This window comes from Mustela lutreola, chromosome 3, assembly GCF_030435805.1.
Source record: "Mustela lutreola isolate mMusLut2 chromosome 3, mMusLut2.pri, whole genome shotgun sequence".
In the NCBI taxonomy this organism is placed as follows: Eukaryota; Metazoa; Chordata; class Mammalia; order Carnivora; family Mustelidae; genus Mustela; species Mustela lutreola.
The window spans coordinates 155,021,826-155,044,473 of NC_081292.1; the positions used below are offsets into that span (position 1 = coordinate 155,021,826).

A 22,648-nucleotide genomic window follows, 5' to 3' on the forward strand; every position below is an offset into this window, starting at 1 on the left:
TAAATTTGAGGCATTAAGATGGTCTTTTATGGTCCTGATAACTTACCTCCAACTCTGTCTCCATCCTTATTCTCAGCCGATGACCTTACTCCCATTTCCCTGTGATAATAGAAGGCACCAGAAGAAAATATTATACAAATTTGCCACCACATACACCATCCTTCCTGTGTCTGTGCTCACATACTCGACCTTCCCTCCTATGAACTGCTAGTGGCTCTTACAAACTCAGCTCCCAGACTTATGCGTCAGAACCCACCCCTCTCACCTTCTTAGGAGTGTGATTCCAAGAGTTCTCTTTTCTGCACCATCTGTGTTTCCTTCCCCCCTGGGTTCTTCTCATCAGCCCACTAACATGCTCCTACTCCTTCCATCTTGAGAGAACTAAATAAACAAAAACCCTCTTCTGGGCTCACCTCTTCATTGATTCACCTACCCCTTTCTTCCCTTCCCTTTAGAGAAGAACTCATGGGAAGTTTTCTGTTCTAGTTCTCTGATTTTTCTCCTCCAAATCACTCTTGAACTTACTCCAGTCAAGATTTTCACCTCCATGGATTCTCCAAAATTGCCCTTATCGTGACCACAAATGACTTCCACATTGCTTAATTCAGTGATCAGTACTTAGGCCTCATCTAACCTATTAGGTATATTTGATAGAGTGGAACACTCCCTCTCCCTGAAACCCTGTTTCCACTTGTCTTCTAGGATATCATACTTACCTGGTTGTCTTATCTTCCTGCCTTTGCCCTTTTTCAGTCCCTTTGCTGATTTTTCTTAACTCCCTGATCTCTGAACATTGGAGCCGCTTCCTTAGCTTCAGGGTTATCTGTAAAAATGAGATAGTATTTAATTCCTAGGTTTTTGTTTGTTTGTTTGTTTTTAAGATTTTATTTATTTAGGGGCGCCAGGGTGGCTCAGTGGGTTAAAGCCTCTGCCTTTGGCTCCAGTCATGATCTCAGGGTCCTGGGATCAAGCCCCACATTGGGCTTTCTGCTCAGCAGGGAGCCTGCTTCCTCCTCTCTCTCCCTCTCTGCCTGCCTCTCTGCCTACTTGTGATCTGTACCTGTCAAATAAATAAATAAATAAAATCATTAAAAAAAAAAAAGATTTTATTTATTTATTAGCGAGAGGGCACTCGTGTGCATGCAAGAAGAGGAAGGGCCAAGAGAGAAGGGAAAGAATCTCAGCAGGCTCCTGGCAAAGCACGGAGCCCAACTCAGGGCTCAATCCTATGAGCCTGAGATCATGACCTGAACTGAAACGAAGAGTTGGACGCTCAACTGACTGAGTCACCAGGTGCCCCTAAATTGTAGAGATTTTTGAAGATTAAATATGGTCATGTGTGTGAGAATTTTTATGACTTCAAAATTCTGCGACATGTATATATTAATACTTTATTATATTTTATTTATATTTATAATATATTTTATAATTTTTATTTCTATAATCTATTTGTATTTTGTAAAATAGCAGAGGGTCCCACATGGCATTATATTCACTAATAATCACTTTTTAATTTTCATTATTTGATTATTTTGTCATATCTAATTCAGTAATAATTTTCACGGGTTGTACGTAAATTATCTTTAAGCTCCTTAACTATCAAGTTATAGAAATTTCCTCTAATGCTTTGTTAATTACTAAAAAATTCAGTCTGGTAGACTATAGGAGGTTTTATTTTCAGAAAATTTGCTTAAAATAGAATTTTGGCTATCTGTCTTTCAAGGAGTGGACTAGGAGATGTATGATCTATGATCTAATCCAAGTGCTTTATGTAGTGCAGATTTCTAAGCCTCTGCTCTCTGGTTTTTAAATGTAGTGAATTAGGCGTTTTGTTTCTTATAGCAATAAACAAATATTAAACATTTAGAGGTAATGTTTTTAAACTGTCTTTTCAGTTAATTCAGTTTTTATAAGTATGTATACTATATTGCTCTCAAATGGCCATTTATGCATATATCATTGTAAGTATTTTTACTCTGTATATATGTATGTGCATGCCATTATATATACATATACTTTATTATATCTATATTTATTAAATTTATAGATGTATTTGTTTTTATATATATCTCACTGGACAATAGAATCAAAAAGACATATGTATATGTCTATATATATATATATATATCTACACATACACATACATCTACACATACACATATATCCTCATAGACACATGCACGTGAGGTTTCAAACTCCAATTCCTATAAAAGCCAGGCAAATAACACAAAAGAGTTGGGTCTGTGACAAATAGGAAAGTTATGCCTGAATTACAATATAACAGTCATTACTCAACTCCAGCCAGGTGTTGTCATGTAGACATGTGGGCCCGACATTCCAGGATCTACCAGTATTTCAAGATTATGGATTTTTATGCATATCCTCCCAAATGTTTAGTGTTGGCAAAAAACTCAAGACTTTTTACAAGTATTATATGAGCCAAACAGCAACACATTCTGTGGGATCACAGCCTGTAAGCCACCAAGTCACAAACTTCTGGTATATAAATATATAAACAACAGAAATGTGCCCTTGTATGTGTTATCTGCTGGTCCTGCTTTAGACATACTGAAGATCCTTTTAGAATTTTGGTTATAAGAGGATAGAGAAGAAGGGTAGGGATTGGGGTTTCTCTTGTGCCAGAACAAAGTAAATCAGGCAACAGAGTAACTGTATAAAAACTTGCATTTGGGGGTGCCTGGGTAGCTCATTCGGTTAAGCAGTTAAGCATCTGCCTTCAGTTCTGGTCATGATCTCTAGGTGCTGCAATCAAGCCCCGCATTTAGCTTGGCAGGGAGTCTGCTTCAGTCTCTCTTTCTCTCCCTCTATCCCTAGCCCCTGTTTGTGTTTTTTCTCTCTCTCCTTCTCTCCCTTTCTCTCAGATAAATAGGTAAAATCTTTAAAAAAAAAAAAAAAAAAAAGCTTGCTTTTACAAGTATGTGAATGTGGGGGCGTCTGGCTGGCTCAGTCAGTGGAGCATGTGACTTTTGATCTTGGGTTTGTGAGTTCGAGCCCTACAGTGGACGTAGAGATTACTTAAAAAATAAAGTCTTAAAAAAAACAGTATGTGGGCGCCTGGGTGGCTCAGTGGGTTAAGCCGCTGCCTTCGGCTCGGGTCATGATCTCAGGGTCCTGGGATCGAGGCCCGCATCGGGCTCTCTGCTCAGCGGGGAGCCTGCTTCCCTCTCTCTCTCTCTCTGCCTGCCTCTCCATCTACTTGTGATTTCTCTCTGTCAAATAAATAAATAAAATCTTTAAAAAAAAAAAACAGTATGAGTATGTATACAGTGTAATGAGACAAGCTGATAAACATTATTTAGTAAAGAAATATATAAACTTCAGTGTTTTTTTTGAAACACTAAAAGTTCTTTTGATTCTGTAATTTAAATTTCATGTTTTCTGTTGTTCTTATAAGTTTGTTAGAAAATGATCCCAAGTAATAATTTAGTTCACATAAGGAATAGAAGTTTTGGCCTCTTATTCATGAAATTTTATTCTTTTTTTTTTTTTAAGATTTTATTTACTTGACAGACAGAGATCACAAGTAAGCAGAGAGGCAGGCAGAGAGAGAAGGAAGCAGGCTCTCCACAGAGCAGACCCCGGGATCATGACCTGAGCTGAAGGCAGAGGCTTTAACCCACTGAGCCACCCAGGCACCCCTGAAATTTTATTCTTTTTAAGTAATATAATTATTCAATCTAATTTAGTCTTCATTAAATGGAGTTTTTCCTCATTATATTAAGCATTCTCTTTTTTCTTTTTCTATGACTTCAGAGTGATAGAAGTTTAGTATAATATGAAAATTCAGAGTATCAGATATTAGTGAATAAAAATTAATAAACTAAATAAAAAAGAGACTTAGTAAAACATTTTAATTATTTTAGTTAGTGACAAGGGGGAGTGATCTTTGATATGATATAGGGAAGGTATTAGATTTACAGTTTGCCTTATTATTTCAGGCAATTAAAATACCTCCTTAACTATATGTTTAGCCTACCAATAAAAAAAATAATAATAATTTTAATTGCTTATGGGCAATTATTTAAAAATATTACCAGAAAAGTTCATGAAATCCTCAAAGAAATTATGAAATACTCCAAAGAAATGTTTTCAGCCAAATTTATTTCAAGGATACAGCCAGCTTTAATCAGGGAAATACAAATCAAAACCACAATGAGATATCTCATACCAGTCAAAATGGCTAACATTAACATGTCAGGAAATGACAGATGCTAGCGAGGATGCGGAGAAGGGGGAACCCTCCTACACTGTTGGTAGGAATGCAAGCTGGTGCAACCACTCTGGAAAACAGTATGGAGGTTCCTCCATATTCCTCCAAATACCACATTATTGGGTATTTACCCTAAAGATACAAACGTCGTGATCCAAAGGGGCACATGCACCCGAGTGTTTATAGCAGCAATGTCCACAATAGCCAAACTATGGAAAGAACCTGGATGTCCATCAACAGACGAATGGATAAAGAAGATGCGGTGTGTGTGTGTGTATATATATATATATATATATATATATATATGAATACTATGCAGCCATCAAAAGAAATGAAATCTTGCCATTTGCAACAATGTGGATGGAACTAGAGGGTATTGTGCTGAGGGGAATAAGTCAATCAGAGAAAGACAGTTATCATATGATCTCCCTGATATGAGGAATTTGAGAGGCAACGTAGGGAATTTGGGGGGTGAGGAAGGAAAAAATGAAACAGGATGGGATTGGGAGGGAGACAAACCATAAGAGACTCTTAATCTCACAAAACAAACTGAGGGTTGTCAGGGGGGAAGGGGGGTAGGGAGAGAGTGGTTGGGTTATGGACATTGGGGAAGGTATGTGCTATGGTGAGTGCTATGAAGTGTGTAAGCCTGACGATTCACAGACCTATACCCCTAGGGCTAATAATACATTGTATGTTAATAAAAAATGAAAAATTAAAAAAAATACAGCCAACTTTAGATTGTGGTTGGACTGAATATCTGATACTGCAGTCTGATTTTTTTAACATTCTGCGTAAGAGAAGAAATAATTTTTTTAAAGATGTTTTTATTTACTTTAGAAAGAGAGCAACACAGGCACGCATACATAGGGGAAAGGGCAGAGAGAGTCTTAGGCCGACTCCACGCTGTGCCTGCAGGCTCAGTACAGAGCATGGAGCCAGTGGCAGGGCTCAATCTCACAACCCGGAGACCACCACACTAGCTGAAAAAGAGTCTGGTGCTTAATTGACTGCACTACCCAGGTGCCCCAAGAAGAAAAAATTTTTAAAAGAGGGTTAGCACTATTCTGGAAATGCTTATCTCTCTTCTGTGATCTATTATATTTATTATAACATTCAACTCTCAAAGTACAGACTTATTTCCCGATTTCTGAATGGGGGAGGAGGGCTCATTGTTATTTCAGTGCGCTGACTACAAGTTGTAGTTACCTTGAGTAAGGCTACATTGAGGTGTTTGTTGTTTGTTTGTTTGTTTGTTTGTTTCATGTAACTTTAGAGCTAGACTGAACTTACCAGTTGTGCAGCTTAGTTTTCTTATTTTACACATAAGATAGGACCTCACAGATATTTTTGTATGAAATCCATAGCTACTTACCGACAGAGCCATAGCTAGAATTCATATCCTTTAAATATGTCTTTATTGTTTTCCTCAAAAACAGACATCTTTCACTGATTTTTCACCATTGCTTTGTTCATACCTGGGAACCACAATTTAGTGGAACTCTTTTTATAGCAAATGTTTTTTTCCTTTATCCAGTGGATTTAATCATTTAAAAAGGATTTTTTTTCTTTATTTGACACTTTGTGATCTATTTTTCATGTTTGACAGTTTTTTAATTACCTCTTCAATTGTCTTATTAATAAGCTCTGTATTTTTTGTTTATTTTCAATTTTGTTCTTAATTGTGTTCTAAAAGATAGTCCTTTTGTACCTTTAAACTCATTTGGTTAGTGACTAAAAGGATACTGCTAAATTCTGTAGTATTGAAGATGGATTACCATGAGATCAGCGTCTTCAAGTTTTAGGAATTCTTAAGATAGATTTTCATGCTTTATTAGATTTTAACCTTATGTTGTGGGAGAACAAATTAATCTCTCTTAAAAATTAAATTAGGAGGGGCACCTGGGTGGCTCAGTGGGTTAAGCCTCTGCCTTCAGCTCTGGGTCCTGGGATCGAGCCCCGCATTGGGCTCTCTGCTCGGCAGGGGGCCTGCTTCCCTCTCTCTCTCTGCCTGCCTCTCTGCCTACTTGTGATCTCTCTCTCTGTGTCAAATGAATAAATAAAAAAAAAATTAAATTAGTAAACTTCTAGATGAGAGATAGTATTCTTTTTGTTTGTCCTATCAGACTTTCATAATTTAGAATAATAGGAAGTCTGTAGATGGTTATCTTCCTATACCTCATTTCCTTTTTTTTTTTTTAATTAAGGCAAGTGGTCAAACTCTAAAAATCAAAAAACTTCACGTCAAAGGAAAAAAGACTAATGAGTCAAAAAAAGGCAAGAAAGTAACTTTAACAGGGGATACTGAAGATGAAGACTCTGCATCTACAAATAGTTCACTAAAAAGAGGAAGCAAAGACCTGAAAAAAAGAAAAATGGAGGAAAACACTTCTGTTAACTTGTCAAAACAGGAAAGTTTTACTTCTGTTAAGAAACCTAAAAGAGATGACTCCAAAGACCTAGCTCTTTGCAGGTATTATTTCAGTTTGCATGTGCAATATATTTATAACATTTTATTTGTTTAGAAACTTTCTACTATATTAAAGGTAACTTTTTGACAATTTATATAAATAGGAAAATGTGAAGTCTATAGTATAAATAAATGAATTCATTTTTTTAAATCAATTAACTTGTACTGTTTTTACCTGAAAGATTATAAAAATTAAGTTTTTAGTAAAAATAGGTAATTCTAAAACACAGATACTGATTTCAAACACTTTTTTTTTTTTTTTAAAGTATGATCCTTACTGAAATGGAAACTCATGAAGATGCATGGCCTTTTCTACTTCCTGTAAACTTGAAACTTGTTCCTGGTTATAAGAAAGTTATTAAGAAGCCTATGGATTTTTCCACAATTAGAGAGAAATTAAGTAGTGGACAGTAAGTAAATAATTTCACTTCAGTATTATTGAATGCCTAATATGTGCTGGGTACTCTTCTAGTGAGCCAAAAATATATTAATTAAAGGACCTGCCTTTGGAGAGGGTATGTGTGTGTACTTTTGTGTTTAGCTAAGATAGACTGGTATGGAAGACAAGTCCATTAAAATTGTTTAAACAATTAAAAAGCAGTATGATAAAGTTGCCTTTGACATTGGAAGGCCACCAAACCCAGCCTGAGAGGTAAAGAAAAATAAGAGGGAAGCCTCCCAAAGTAAGTAAATAACATAAGCTGGAGCTTATATTGTATATCACATGGATTTAACAAAAATTGACTGTAATTTTTTCAGGTCATTACAATATAGAGATAAAGGTCATTGGAAATGTTAAATTAAAATTTAATTTTTTAAATATTAAAAGTTAAAAGTTTTATGGGTTGCTGGAGAATCCTAAAAATGTATGTATTAAGTGTGGAAGGAAACTATTATTTTCTCCTATCTACCATATCCTCTTCGTGATCCTACCTGAAGACCAAAGTGACTTCCTGGCCACAATTACTGATATTTGTTAGGTAAAATTAAACTCAGAATAGCAGCTGTTAATGGAGTTTACTTGGTTCTGAACAGTAGCCCATTTTGGAGCCCCCAAAATGAGACCATTCGCTTACAAAATAAGCTCACACAAAAGCTTTCCACATGGGAATGGCTATGTGCTGCGAGCAGTATGTGTTCTCTTCTAGGAAGAAGCTCATCTTCCTCCTTATTACTGGCTTAGCTTAATGTAATCTCTGACCATAACTTCAGGCCAAGTGACAAAAAAATACGGAGAACAAAGGAACTTTGCATTGAAAGAATATCTATAAAAGAGATTTTAATTACATTGTTACTGTTGTTATTGTAATTACCTTATAATGCAGTATGTTATCTAGTTCCTCCTGGATGTTCTTTTGGTGAAAATCACTGTGCTCCTTTATTTACATTCAGTTTCTAAGAGTTGAGTAGAACTTAACTCATAACGATCAGTGTCCGTCTCACATGTTTCAAAAGATTATGTCTGTTTTGTTTTGTTTTTTAAAAAATTGCAGAAGGGACCTGCCCAAATTCGAAAACATTTAAAACCATTAAAACTATTGATTCTAATGTAATCCAAAAAGCAGTAGCTCCTGTCTAGATATGAATTAGCTCTTTTGCTTTTTCTATCAAAACATAAGATGTTTAGGTGGGTAGCATAATGGACTTTATAATCAACATGGCCAGGACAAAGACTTTCACAGAAAGGCTTTACATATGTCTCTAGCTCCTAGCTGGAGGATGAACCTAAACCTCAAAATCCCCAAAATAAACATGAACACAGAGCTTAGACATTACCAAACATTGTTGTTCCATTTTGAGAATGAGTCCTGGTGAATGAAGGAAGTCAAAGCAGAGGCAAGCAGAGAGAGGGAAGCAGTTCTCTTTAATCTTTTTGTGATGTCTGCTCTGTGGGAAGCAAAATTTAGTAGATTCAAGCTCCTCTAACTTCAAGTTCTTTGATTTAACCCAAACTAATAAGCTAGAACCAGAACTCACAAACAGTATTTCAAATGTTTAAACTAGAATTTATCAAATAGAGGGGAGGAAGTAGTTGCTTTAATGAATCTTTCTGGGTTCCATCAACTGTGGGAATGGCGTTTGTTTCACCTAGAATCTCACCTAGAATTCTGTCCTGGATTCTGGTCTCCCTCGCATTAATCATTAACTTTTTCTTATAGTAAGGGCCAGTCTAAAGAGATAAATATTTATCAAAGTAACTTTTAAATATTTTATAGGGGCACCTGGGTGGCTCAGTGGGTTAAGCCTCTGCCTTCAGCTCAGGTCATGATCCCAGAGTCCTGGGATCGAGCCACACATCAGGCTCTCTGCTCAGCAGGGAGCCTGCTTCCCCTCCCCCTTCTCTCTGCCTGCCTCTCTGCCTACTTGTCATCTCTGTCAAATAAATAAATAAATAAATAAATAAATAAAATCTTATAAATAAATAAATAAATAAATACTTTATAAAATTTATTTCCATACATGCTGTATGATTCCATTTATATCAAACAGACAAATCCATAGAGAAAGACCAATTAGTGGTTGCCAGGGATGGGAGAGGGAAGAATGAGAAGCAATTCCTTAATGGATATAGGGTTTCCTTTTGGGGCAATGGCAATGTTTTGCAAGTAGATAGAGGTGGTAATAATAAATGTTGTGAATGCACTAGACGGCACTGAATTGTCCACCTTAAAATGGGTAACTTTATGTTATGTGAATTTCCCCTCATTAAAAAATGATAATTCCCAGAAGAACAGGAAAATGGGTGAAGTTACCTAAGGTCTGAATTAATTCTGTGAGCTCATTACAGATAGATAAATGTTATTTTATTACTGCACATAGGAGAAGGAAGTGAGGAGTGGAAGACTATTCAAGGTATCCCATCAAGGAAGTAATTCCACTTTTACCAAGGCTCAGTTTCAGTGTGTACTTCAAGGGTATTTCTAATACATAAATTATTTTAGTAGTTAGCTTACCATACATTCGAGTTAATTAAAAAATAATTTAAATTTCTAAAAGCTCTCTTTCAAAATGTATTGTTTTCACTTAGGTTGGCTTGAAAGAAACCACTCCTCTTTTACCAATGACTTTAGGCAGATTCATTCACAGTTCTGTTCTCTTTGCTCTGTTTTTACAGACAAAGATTGGGCTTATCCCACCAAAAAAGCACTGAAGCCACTGTGCTTTTTATAGAAAGGCAGGTTTTCATAATGTTGTCTCTGATAAAGGGATAGAGGGTTTTTGTTTTTTTTCTTTTGGGCCGGTTTTGGATTCTCATGCTCCAATGCTTGAGTGTAGGAGCACATGTGAAGAGAGAAGAACAGAAATGGGAAATGGGTAGGAATTAATATAGCAGTATATCCTGGGATGTATGTAGAAGCTACAGGACACGTGTAACATTTTTGGTGGACAAAAAGCATTTCCATTATTTCCACTATAACTAAATAGTTTTGGATGTGGATGATAGGGTACCACAACTGGTCAGAGGAACTAATAAACCAGCCAGGTGGAATGAGTCCTGGGACAGTACACTAGGTACACAACAGGAAACTGGGTTTGGGGAAAATGCTAGTTGAAATATATCTTGATCATCAGAGAGATGTGTTTTTTCCATTTAATCTTTTAAAATACTGCCATGGTTCAGAACACATGCAATTTTTTTTTACTGTTCGTCTGTAAGAGAGTATAATGTTTTATATCAGTTTAAATGTAGTTATCTTAATCTTTTTTCTTTCAGTTTTATTTTTCATTTTACCTTTTATTACCTCTTCGTTCGTTTTTAAGACAAAGCCACCCTATAAAAACAACCTCTAAATCATGTGTTTTCTTTCAGATATCCAAACCTTGAAACCTTTGCTGTAGATGTCAGGCTTGTTTTTGACAACTGTGAAACATTTAATGAAGATGATTCTGATATAGGCAGAGCTGGCCACAGTATGAGGAAGTATTTTGAAAAAAAGTGGACAGATATTTTCAAAGTGAGCTGAAGTTATAATAATCTTTTTTTTTCCTTTTAAACAAGGACAAATGAGACCAGCAATGTGAACTGTATTTACATAAATGTGCAAGGCACATACATAATGACTTTTTTTTCCTTAAAATAAGTATCACAAAAAAAAAGTATCAGAAGAATGATACCATTTTTAAAGGCTTCACTCCTACAACAACCAAGGCCCTTGGTTATTGGTTTGTGTGATTTATCAGCTAATTTAGGTAGAACAGGGAAGCACACCCAAAGAATTTTCAAAGGAAAGGGTGTTATAGTGCAATAGCAATTAAAATATATCAAATCGCACTGAATATTCAACACCAGAGCTCTAATGTGGGAAATGGTTCTCCTTTCCCTCTCAATAAATATCTATTTTTCATTTTTTTACTTTGTAGTTTATTTTTTAGTGAATGTATTTAATTTTATGAATTATTTATGATTAAACCACATCCAGAATCTTCGTTTTCTGTGAAAAGGAAGAACTAGAAAATTGCTTTAAATCTTGAAAATACAACAAGGAATGTTTTAAAATATAAAACAAAGCCAAGTTAAACTGTTTACACTGATGTGCTCTAAAAGCACCAAAAATAAACTTTACTGTAGAGTTACAAGTACATTTATATATATATAAATATATATATATATATATGTTGCTGCATCACTTGTGTAGTTAAATTGTATTTCAAGACAGTGAAGAAGAATTGACATGTATATACTGTTCATTATTGTTTATATTAAGTCTTGTTTTAAATATGTATTATGTGTATATATTGTTTGGAGACATTATTGTTTATGCCTTAGAAGGACTGTAGCATTTTATTTTAGTCTGAAGGTAATTATAGCTATACAGCTTGTACAGTAATTATCCTCTACCAACACTGTGGCGTCTCCTTGATCTTGGTAGTGCCTGCCTTTGAAACAGGGTGTAGGGGATATTAGTTTTCCATTTTTCTATTTTGTTATATAATTTTAAGCCACCAGGGCCTAAATTAAAGTATAATCATTTGTATCCATGTGGAATAAAATTGTGACAATTTCCTACACACACAGTATTTTTTCATAGAAACATTTCCTTCCCATTTGCCTTGCCTCAGAAATACATTTAAAAAACATTTGTAACCACTGTGTTTTATCTACTGTGTGTTGTGGTGGCCTGTTGGAGGCAAATAGATCAGAATTTTTTTTGTACCTATGTAAGAGTACTTGAAGTTTTATTTAAAATCAAATGTTGTGGAAAAGGTAGCATTCTTTTTTTTAGGAGTGTTATTTTTCACTACTATGTGTGGCACGGATACAATAAAAGACTTTTACAAACTAGTTTTTTAGTTTTTCTTAATGAACCTGAATATATATTCTTTTCAAAAAGATAGTTAATTTAAATTTGATTTTTACAAAATCCTAAAGGAGGAGCAGCAGACTGTGTAGTTCAACGAACATTGGGCTGGGCGGAGGAGGGCGGTTTTAAGTCAAGTTTTGTGCCTTTCATTAGCGCCTTAGCCTCTCTGGACCACATTTTGTTGTTGTTTTCACATTTTCAATATGGAAATATTAGAATACATTTTAAAAGTCTTGTTCTGATATGAGAAATGTCTCAGTTGGTAGACATGTAACCAATTGTCAGTAGTCAATAAGAAAAATTGATCATATAAATTTGTCTGGTAAGTCGTGAGCTACAAGTTCAAGTCTTCATGAAATATGATTTGATGCCTTGCTGGGCTCTGAGGAATCACTGGTGAACAAAACAGGCACAGGCCCTTCGTGGAGCTTACAGCCTTGTGGAGAAGTGGTCCTGAGATGATGTCCTTAAAGAATGGCTTTTAACAGTTGAAGTGAGAATAGAAAAGTTTTGAAGAAAATATTCCTAACTTTAAAATGCTTCGAAGCCACCAAGTATTTTCCAAAATTTCGAGATTGTTTGTGGAGACTGATAGGGAAATCAGCTGTTATTATGTAAATATGTCAGTTTCTGTTAACCAAATACTGCACTTATGCCTCAAGGGGCTTGTGCTTAATCAAAAAGACCATGTGGAGAAAAGAACAAGGTGGTGCTGTGAATAAAGTGTCTGGTTTTTGTGTTTATGGGTATGCCAGATGCTCCATGGGGGGTCTTCTTCATGGGGGTGTTGTGCCTTAGGGATGATACATGCTTACATTAATTTATATTAGATGGTATATAAGCAGCTTGATAATAATATGTCTGGTGTCTGAGGAGTTCATAAATGAGAAATAAAATACTTAAACACACAAAGCGCAATTTTTCAAGAGTGATAATTTTCTTTTAACAATAAATAAGGTATCTCTGGAAAAAGGAAAGCCTGGTCAATATGGGCTCCTTGGCCCCCTGTCTTCATTGCTACTCAGCAAAGGTAGCTGCTCCAGAACTGCGCATGATCAGAAACGGGTAATTGGTCTAGGTAACAGTTGTTACTATACATTTGTGGATCATTTGTTATGTGAATGACTCTTGCAGACACAGTGCCCTGGGTTGGGTGTTTCTTCAACAAACACAAACTGGTATCATTGTTTTCTTCAAATTTAAAAAGTTTTCCTGATCTTCTGTTATCACACAATCCCAAGTAAACACAACATACTTTAATTAAGATAAACTAGGCTTTAACCTGAACCTTCTCCATTTCAGTTTCAGTTGCTCTATAAATTATAAACCACTAGCTTGCCCTCACGATTACATTTAGAATATCCCTGAAGTAGTAACCAACCAGAATAACCAAACAGTGCACTACTATTAAACACAGAAAATAATCATCAGTTTGAAAGAGTATATAGAGTAATTTAATATTTATTTAACTGATAACCATAGTGAAAATGAAACAAGTAAACACTTATCTGTGGGTATACCTTGAACTCATAAGAACTAACGTACATAAATGCTTTTATGTAAGATGATCCCTTTTTCTTGTTTCAACCCAAAAATGAAATTTGTTAAAAGTACTAATTTAAATCAAAATTATGAAGGCTCTAATCTGTCCTCTGTACCTTATGTACCCCCCTGTTCTCCTCTTTTCCATCACTTCTATCCTCATTTCCCTTTAAGGAAATTTCAAGTCCTGTTCATTTAGCCTTCCAGTAAACACCCTCAAGAAAATCTGGTATCAATCATTTACTCCTTCCGTAAATTTTTGTGGGCTACCTCTCTCAAGGTTATTTGTATCTTAAATATTTCCATTTGAGTAATGAAAGAAGTTTGTGTTCTGTTCAAAGAATTTCATTCCAATACAGAGACAAAGGAAGTATTTTTACAGAATCATGGTTTTCCTTCTTACACCACCAGGAAACTAGTAGAACCTTATCTACTAGAAAATTTGCTTCAGTGAAATCTCTTAAACCTGCATGGGCTACACTACTACTCTATCTTAAAAAGAAAAAAAAGGGGCACCTGGGTTGCTCAGTGGGTTAAAGCCTCTGCCTTCGGCTCAGGTCATTGTCCCAGAGACCTGGAATCGAGGCCCGCGTTAGGCTCTCTGCTCAGCAGGGAACCTGCTTCCCCCTCTCTCTCTGCCTGCCTCTTTGCCTACTTGTGATCTCTCTGTCAAATAAATAAATAAAATCTTTAAAATAATTTTTTTAAAGCCTCATCTATATAAAACTGAGGTAACCCCTCTCCTCAATTCATGTCACATTCTTCACGTTATTCTTGTAAAACCCTTTTATTTCTTTACTTCTTCACTCAGCAACTCTTCAATTTCCTTCCCCCACATACAAATATTTTTAATATATTTTTCCAGGTAACCCTTTTTGTATTTATTTAGCAACACATGTATCTTTACAAATACTGAGAAAAAAATTATTTTTTTTTTTAAAGATTTTATTTATTTATTTGACAGACAGAGATCACAAGCAGGTAGAGAGGCGGGCAGAGAGAGAGAGAGGAGGAAGCAGGCTCCCTGCTGAGCAGAGAGCCCGATGCGGGACTCGATCCCAGGACCCTGAGATCATGACCCGAGCCAAAGGCAGAGGCTTAACCCTCTGAGCCACCCAGGCGCCCGAAAAAAATTATTTTTAATTTTGTCAGTTGCATTATGCTACAAGTTTGTTTTTCCATTTCTTTTGAGTTGAAAAAATACTATGTAAATCCGGTTCATTACTTTTCACTGCTACAAGGCATTCCATCACAGGCATGTACCACATTTTACATTCAAATTTCTCTTAAGAAAGAAAACCTGGGGTGCCTGGGTGGCTCAGTAGGTTGAGGCCTCTGCCTTAGGCTCAGGTCATGATCCCGGGGTCCTGAGATTGAGCCCTGCATTCAGGCTTTCTGCTCAGCAGGGAGCGTGCTTACCCTTCTCCCTGCCTGCCTCTCTGCCTACTTGTGATCTCTCTCTCTGTCAAATAAATAAATAAAATCTTAAAAAAAAAAAAAAAAAAGAAAGAAAGAAAGAAAACTAAGGGGCACCTGGATGGCTCAGTCAGTTAAGCATTTGGCTCTTGATTTTGCCTAAGGTCATGATCTCAGGGTTCTGGGATTAGGCCCCAGATCAGGTTCTGCGTTCAGTGTCCAGGGAGATTCGCTGCTTCTCCCTCTGCCCCTACCCCCTGCTCACTCATGCTCTCTCTCAAATAAATAAACCTTAAAAAAAAAAAAGGAAAGAATGAAAACCTGTATGTTGTCATACATATCCAAGGTGTTTCCAGATGACCTTCATTTTCTGGTACACATGCCCTTGTATAATCCTTTTCCACACTGTATCAGGCTTAGCCTGTGTGACCAACATCACACAGAGTGATAGACTATGAATTCCCAGATTAGGTCATGAGATACATTTCCGCTTCCACCTTGTTTTCTTGGAACATTTGCTCTGGATAAACCCAGCTACTGTGTTATGAGGACACTCTAGTGGCGCTTTGGAACAGCCAATAGCTAGCATCAACCTGCAAACCATATGACTGCTGCATCTTAGAAGTGGATCCTACAGCCCAAGTTAAACACAACATCTGGACTACAATTTCATGAAAGACCCTGAGCCAAAACTACCCAGCTAAGCTGCTCCTGAGGATTTTGTTGTTGTTGTTGTTGTTTAACTAAAGGATAGTTGACAGATTCGTGTCAAGTGTACATCATAGTGATTTGATATTTTTATACAGTATGAAATGATCCGCACAATAAATGTAGCTTCTATCTGCCATCATACAAAGTTATTATAATATTATTGATTCTGTTCCCTATGCTGTACACTACATCCCCATGACTTTATTTTATAACTGGGAGTTCGTACCTCTTGACCCCTTTCACCTATTTCAGCCTCCCCAAACCCTCTCTTCTTTGGTAACAGTGTGTTTCCTGTATCTATGAATCTGTTTTTGTTTTGTTTTGCCACATAAAAGTAAAATCATATGGTATTTGTCTTTCTTTGCCTGGTTTATTTCACTTAGCATAATGCTCTCTGTGTCCATCTGTGTTGTCACAAATGGCAAGATTTCATTGTTTTGTATGGCTAAGTAATACTTGTGTATGCCTTATCTTTTTTATCCATTCATCTGTTGACAGACACTTGAGTTGCTACCATATCTTGACTATTGTTACAATGAACATAGGGGTGCATATATCTCTTCAAATTGGTGTTTTTGTTTTCTTCAGATAAGTACCCAGAAATAGAATTGCTGGATTGTGTTGTGGGTTTTAATTTTTTGTTTTTTAAGAACTTCCCCACCATTTTCCAGAGGGGCTGCACCAATTTATATTCCCAACAGTATACAAGGGTTCCCTTTTCTCCACATCCTGGCCAATACTTTATGTCTTTTTGATAATAGCCAGTCTAACCATTGTCAGGTAATATCTCATTGTTTTGATTTGCATTTCCCTGATGATAAGTGATGTTGAGTACTTTTCATGTGGTTATTGGCCATCTATATGTATTCTTTGGGGAAAAAAAGTCTTTTTTTTTTTTTTTTTTTGCATTCTGTTGTGTGAATTCTTCATATATTTTGGATATTAACCCCCTTTTTGGATGTATGACTTACCATGCAGTAGGTTGCCTTTTTGTTTTGTTAGCGATTTCCATTACTATGCAAAAGCTTTTTATTTGATGGAATCCTATTTGTTTATTTTAACTTTTGTTGCCCTTGCCTGAAGAGACTGGTCCAATAAGATATTGCCAAGATCGACGTTAGAGAGCTATGTTTTCATCTAGAAGTTTTATGGTTTCAGGTCTTATATTCCAGTCTTTAATCCATTTTGAATTTATTTTTATATATGGCATAAGATAATGGTCCACTTTCATTCTTTTGCATGTAGTTTTCTAGTTTTTCCAAAACCATGTATTGAAGAGACTATCTTCCCCTTGTGTATTCTTTCCTCCTTGGTCATAAATTAATTGATCATATGTGAATGGGTTTATTTTTTGGGCCCTCCAGTCAATTCCACTGATCTAAGTGTTTGCTTTTGTGCCAGTACTATACTATTTTGATTACTATCACTTTGGATTATACTTTGAATTCCAGAAGCATGATGCCCTCAGCTCTTTGTTCTTTCTCAAGATTGTTTTGGCTATTCCAGGTCTTTGTGTTTCCAAACACATTTTCAGCTTGTTTTATTTCTGTGAAAAATGCCATTGGTATTTTGACAAGGATTGACTGAACCTGTAGATTGCTTTACATACTATGGACATTTTAACAATATTAATTCTTCCAATCCACGATCATGGAATATCTTATCTTTCCATTTATTTGTGTCTTTCATCAATACAATATTTGTAGAATTTGGGTTCCAGGTTTTTCACCTTTGTCAAATTTCTTCCTAGGTATTTTATTTTTGATGCAATTGTAAATGGGATTATTTTCTTAATTTTTGTTTGATAGCTCATTATTAGTATGTAGCAATGGAACTGATTTCTATATGTTACTGAATTATTGACTCACAGAAACTATGATATAATAAATATTGTTGTTTTAAGTCACTCGGTTTTGAGTAATTTGTTACATAGCAATAGAAAACAAACTGTGTGATAAAAGTTTCTCTAGGATGTGCACAGGTTAGGTATATGCACACGTTCCATGCTGTTACCATACTGCTCTCCAGATAATTGCACCAGTCTACACACCTACCGGCAGTGAAAAAGGATTCCTTTTCCCTACCTCCCAATGAGTGTTCAATATTTGTATTATTTTTCACTAACAATTTATTACGGATTTTAGAATTTGAATGCCATGTTTTGAAAAGTATCAAGCAATTTATCTGCTCATATTAGCAGCTTCAAGTTTGATGTGCATTTTGTATTGTTTGTTTGTTTGTTTTTAATGTAAATGTCATTTCTAACCCTATCTGCTTTCGAGGGACTGTAAAACCCGCACCCAATTTTATTTTCAGCGAGCGATATTCAGGAGATGAAACATTTGTGTTTGCTCTAGTTAGCTGGAAGCACTGATACTGCTAAAGAAAAAGCTCAGGTATATGCAGGTGAATAGAAGATATTGAGAATTCTCAGGTATTGCTGGGACTTGCGTAGATTTATGAGTTACTATAGCAAAAGTAGTGCTTGGAAGTGTGGTGGGTAAGGAGTTGGCTAAATATAGGGTTAAAGGAAAAGCTAATTTGGATCCTCTAGACCTTCATTGGAAGAGAACTTTGCACCTTAGCATTTAAATCAAGGGGGAAGGCAGGAGCACTTGGGTGTCTCAGTTGGTTAAACAGCTGACTCTTGATTTCAGTTCAAGTCATGATCTCAGGGTTGTGAGATGGAGCCCCAAGGTAGGGCTCTGCACTCAGCAGGGAGTCTGCTTGAGATTCTCTCTCCCTCTCCCTTGCCCTTCCCTCCCACTCTCTCTCTAATAAATAGGTAAATCTTTTAAAAAAAGATAAATCAAGGGGAAGGCAATACCAAAATTAGTATCTGAGATCTGTTTGTTATTTCTCTACCTCGACCATACATGTGAAAATCATTCGGGTTGTTGTCTTTGGATGACTAAATAAAAGTATTGTGAGGTATAAGTTATATGTAGTTCATTTTTGAACTTTTTCTTATTTCTTAAGATTTATTTATTTGAGAGAGAGATTATTTATTTGAGTGCATGCATGCACTCAAACAAGCAGAGGGAAGAGGCAGAGGGACAGAGAATCCTTAAGCAGATTCCTTGCTGAGCAAGGAGCCTGATGTGGGCTCAATCCCATGACCCTGAGATCATGACCTGAGACAAGATCAAGGGTTGGCCTCTGGACTGAGTCACCCAGGTGCCCCCATTATTAACTTAAAAAAAAAAAAGATTTTTTTAAATATTTTATTTATTTATCAGAGGGGGGGGGGAGAGAGCAAGCACAGGCAGACAGAATGGCAGGCAGAGGCAGAGGGAGAAGCAGGCTCCCCGCGAGCAAAGAGCCTGATGTGGGACTCGATCCCAGCACGCTGGATCATGACCTGAGCCAAAGGCAGCTGCTCAACCAACTGAGCCACCCAGGCATCCCTAAAAAAAAAGATTTTAATTAAATTTTAAACTAAGTATACAGCTTGATTTCTAAGGGTACTCTTACCCTCCTTGATCAGAATCCTTACCATGTCCTTTAATGAAAAAACAGCCCTAATAATCATGGTAGTAGATATCAAAGAATATGGTGAATCTTGAGGGAGAATTCGGTAGTGAATGATAGAGGCCTAAGGCTTAGAGCCAACTGGGAATAGATCTTGGGTTCTGAAGTGAAAAGAAAGCTCGGTGAGTTCATCAGATCACCAAAGGATAATGAGGCATTAATACAACATAGGTTTGTATGGAAACAGTATAATGTTTTGAGAGGCTGTATACTTATTCTAGGGATTCCTCCAATTCTTAAAATATGTTTACAACTCCTTTTTAAATATTGTTTTCAGCATTTGTAATACACTTTTCTGAATATTTTCATTATAGGAAATCTCAATTCTTTTTAGTATAAGAATGACTTTTTAAAAACAGATTCTATACAGCCATTCAAAACTATCATGTGAGGGCATGCTCTCTCTCTCTCTCTAATAAAAAAGTCTTAGAAAAAAAAAAAAAAAGACCTAACCAAGTAGGATAAATTTAGCTGATAAATATTAACTAGTGAATATACTGAATAATACTATTTAAAAAGGATTAAACATTGAGGCATAACAATTGAGATGTGGCTTACTTTCACATCTATTGAGTTATATAGCTTTCTATTATATAGATACTTTCCACGCGGAAGATACTTTAACGTATGTAGTAGCTGTCTTGTCTCCTTATTTCCTTCCACCTACTCTAGTAGATGTTGGTTGACCATATGCTTCAGGGGAATGTGGATCCTTTTCTAGCCTCAGGAGGGCAAATCTTAATTAATTAATCACTTGAAAGTGATTGGTTAACACATGGCATGTGATACAATTCTGAGCAGTGACACAGGAGAGAAAAGCTGATGCGGGGCTTCTGAAGAATTGTCCAGAGGAGAACTGTCCAAAAGGGACATCAGTGTTTGTCATACTTTCTTTCTTTTTTTTTTTTTTAAAGATTTTATTTATTTATTTGACAGACAAATCACAAGGAGGCAGAGAGGAAGGCAGAGAGGGGGGAGGGGAAGCAGACTCCCCGCTGAGCAGAGAGCCGGAAGCGGGGCTCGATCCCAGGACCCGGAGACCATGACCGGAGCCGAATGCAGAGGCACCAACCCACTGAGCCGCCTAGGTGCCCCTGTCATACTTTCTTGTGTAATAAAAAAAAAACATGAAACTTGGAGTGCCTTGGTGGCTTAGTTGGTCAAGCATCTGCCTTCAGCTCAGGTCATGATCCCAGGGTCTTGGGATGGAGCCGCGCTTCAGGCTCCCTTCTCTGAGGGGAGTCTGCTTCTCCCTGTCCCACTCCCTCTCCCCAGCTGATGTTATTATTGGAAAGTAAAGATAAAATAGGATTAATTATTGACCACAGTTATATATTTTATCAGTTATATAATTAAAGCAAAGAATGCATAAAATATGAATCTTTAAGATTCTAAGTTTAAGTTCCAACTATTTTGATATTCTATCTGTTGTGTAAAATAAGATAACCAGCTCACTTATGTGATCAAAGATCTCTACACATTCTTAAAATGTTTCTCTACTATATTGGCAAGATATTTTAATTAACATCTCATAAATTGCAAATCCATAGACTAGAGACCAGCCACAAGAAGGATTCTTCTCTCTAAACTTGCCTTTCCCTGAAACCATATGGGCCTGGAGGTCTCTGGGCTAAAAGATTGGCATGTGTAGGCAGAGTTATTTTTACATAGTTTACTTATTAGAATATTATAACGAATTTGCTCATCAAATCAGTGAAGATAAAACAAATATTATCAAGTCTGTCAAGAATGAAGAGAGACAGGCACAACCATATGTTGTTGTGCAAACCACACAACCCCTCTGAAAAGCAATGTGGCAGTAATTATTAGGAATTTTACACCCTTATGCCCAGTAATTCCATTTCTATTTTTTTAAAATTTTTTAAAAAGATTTTATTTATTTATTTCACAAGTAGGCAGAGAGGCAGGCAGATAGAGAGGGGGAAGCAGGCTCCCCGCTGAGCAGAGAGCCAGATGCGGAACTCCCTTCAAAGGACCCTGAGACCATGACCTGAGCTGAAGGTAGAGGTTTAACCCACTGAGCCACCCAGGCGCCTCTCCATTTCTATTTAACAATTTAATTAGTAAATGTTCATGAATGTGGATAAAGATTTATGTACAAAGCCATCTAATCCAGTATTAGTTATAATCACAAAAATATGTAAACAACCATCCAACAACGGGGAAAATGTTAACTAAATTATGGTATGATTCTGGAAGTGTGGATTTATGCAGGGAATAATGAAGCTACTGGAGAAATCTTAGACATGGAAAATACTCGGGATGTAAGTTTAAGTTTAAAAAGACAGTTCGCAGGGCTTTTTTGTAAAATTATTGATATCTATTTGAGTGAAAGACTAAAAGGAATTATTACCTGAGTGGGCTTTTTTTTAAGTGTAGCTGACATACAACGTTATATTAGTTCCAGTTACTCACACAATGATTCAACATTTATATACATTTTGAAGTGATCGCCATACATCTAGCTGCCATACAAACGTCACATATTTTAACTATATTCCCTATGCTGTACATTGTCTCCCCGCGTCTTATTTCATAGCTGGAAATTGTAATCTTTTGATCTTTTAATCCCCTTCCCCTATTTTGCCCATGCCCCACCTTTGGCAAAGGTTTTCTGTACCTGGGAATTGGTTTCTGTCCAGTGAAAAGGGCCCTGGGGCTCAGGGGCGAGCGGACCGCCCTGAAGAGATATGGGAAACCTTAGCACAAAGATGGCAGAAAACACCAGGTTATGGACGGCTGAGGGTAGAGGTAGAGCCTCAACAGAAAAGGGCAATCACGGAGGCTAGAGGAGAACGGAATACAGGGCAGAAATACCAGAGAGGAAGGAGATTCAAAAAACCCTGAGCTGCAATAACCAGAGAGTGGATACAATGTCACCTTTAAAACCATATTTCAGGCACGTGCTGAGCCTTGAGACTTCAGCTTGCCCAGCTGGGAAAAAACTGCGAAAAAAAGCTCTTCCCAAAATTGAACTCAGGTGGACCTAAGGCCAGTACTAAGAGACGCCCGCCGCGGAGGGTGGGAGGCCACGCATGCGCCCTGGCGCGAGGCGTGTTCGGGGGGCGGGGCCTGTTTTCTTTCTTGCAGGGTTTCCGCGGTTGCCAGCCCCGCCCGCCTCACCTGCGCGTCACGTGGTCCTCGCGCGCCTGGGGACACCTGAGGGTGGATCCCGCGCGGCTTGGGTCTAGGAGGTGGAGGTGGCCGCGTCCGTGGGCCGGCTGAGCAGCGGCGGCGGCAGGTGGGAAAGCACGGCTGGGGCTCATCTGGCGGAGCCTCTCTGCTCGGGGTCTGGTTCTCGAAGTCTGGTTCGAAGCGCGCGACGGGGGCCGGCCAGGACTAGGACGGGAGCGGGGCGCGGTGATGCTCCCGGGGCCGGGGCCGGGGCCCGGAGCCCGGGGCGGCCCTGCGGGCGTTGCGTGG

At 37.3% G+C, this 22,648-nt stretch overlaps 2 protein-coding genes and 1 long non-coding RNA gene across 26 annotated transcripts in view; 2 read left to right on the forward strand and 1 right to left on the reverse strand.

Moving 5' to 3' along the window:
- BAZ2B (bromodomain adjacent to zinc finger domain 2B) overlaps positions 1-11,985 on the forward strand; it is a 317,972-nt gene extending 305,987 nt beyond the window's left edge. For 19 of the 20 annotated variants that reach the window (XM_059167217.1, XM_059167218.1, XM_059167219.1 and 16 more), the window contains 3 exons: positions 6,439-6,704; positions 6,968-7,111; positions 10,513-11,985. In XM_059167217.1, coding sequence (XP_059023200.1) covers positions 6,439-6,704; positions 6,968-7,111; positions 10,513-10,666 — 564 coding nt within the window. In that variant the 3' untranslated portion in view covers positions 10,667-11,985. Of the gene's footprint in view, positions 1-6,438; positions 6,705-6,967; positions 7,112-10,512 lie in introns of those variants that run through there. The other variant, XM_059167235.1, reaches the window with a different exon arrangement.
- On the reverse strand, positions 43-22,471 carry LOC131827190 (uncharacterized). The gene is made up of 3 exons (XR_009351939.1): positions 22,349-22,471; positions 717-823; positions 43-99 (listed from the first exon to the last, which is right to left on the reverse strand). It is a non-coding gene; the product is annotated as an uncharacterized LOC131827190 (long non-coding RNA).
- Positions 22,285-22,648, forward strand: part of WDSUB1 (WD repeat, sterile alpha motif and U-box domain containing 1) — a 47,135-nt gene continuing 46,771 nt past the window's right edge. Inside the window, exon 1 of one of the 5 annotated variants that reach the window (XM_059167259.1) lies at positions 22,285-22,390. The gene's annotated coding sequence lies outside the window, so the exon portion shown is untranslated. Of the gene's footprint in view, positions 22,467-22,648 lie in introns of all 5 variants that reach the window. The other 4 variants (XM_059167260.1, XM_059167256.1, XM_059167258.1 and 1 more) reach the window with 4 other exon arrangements.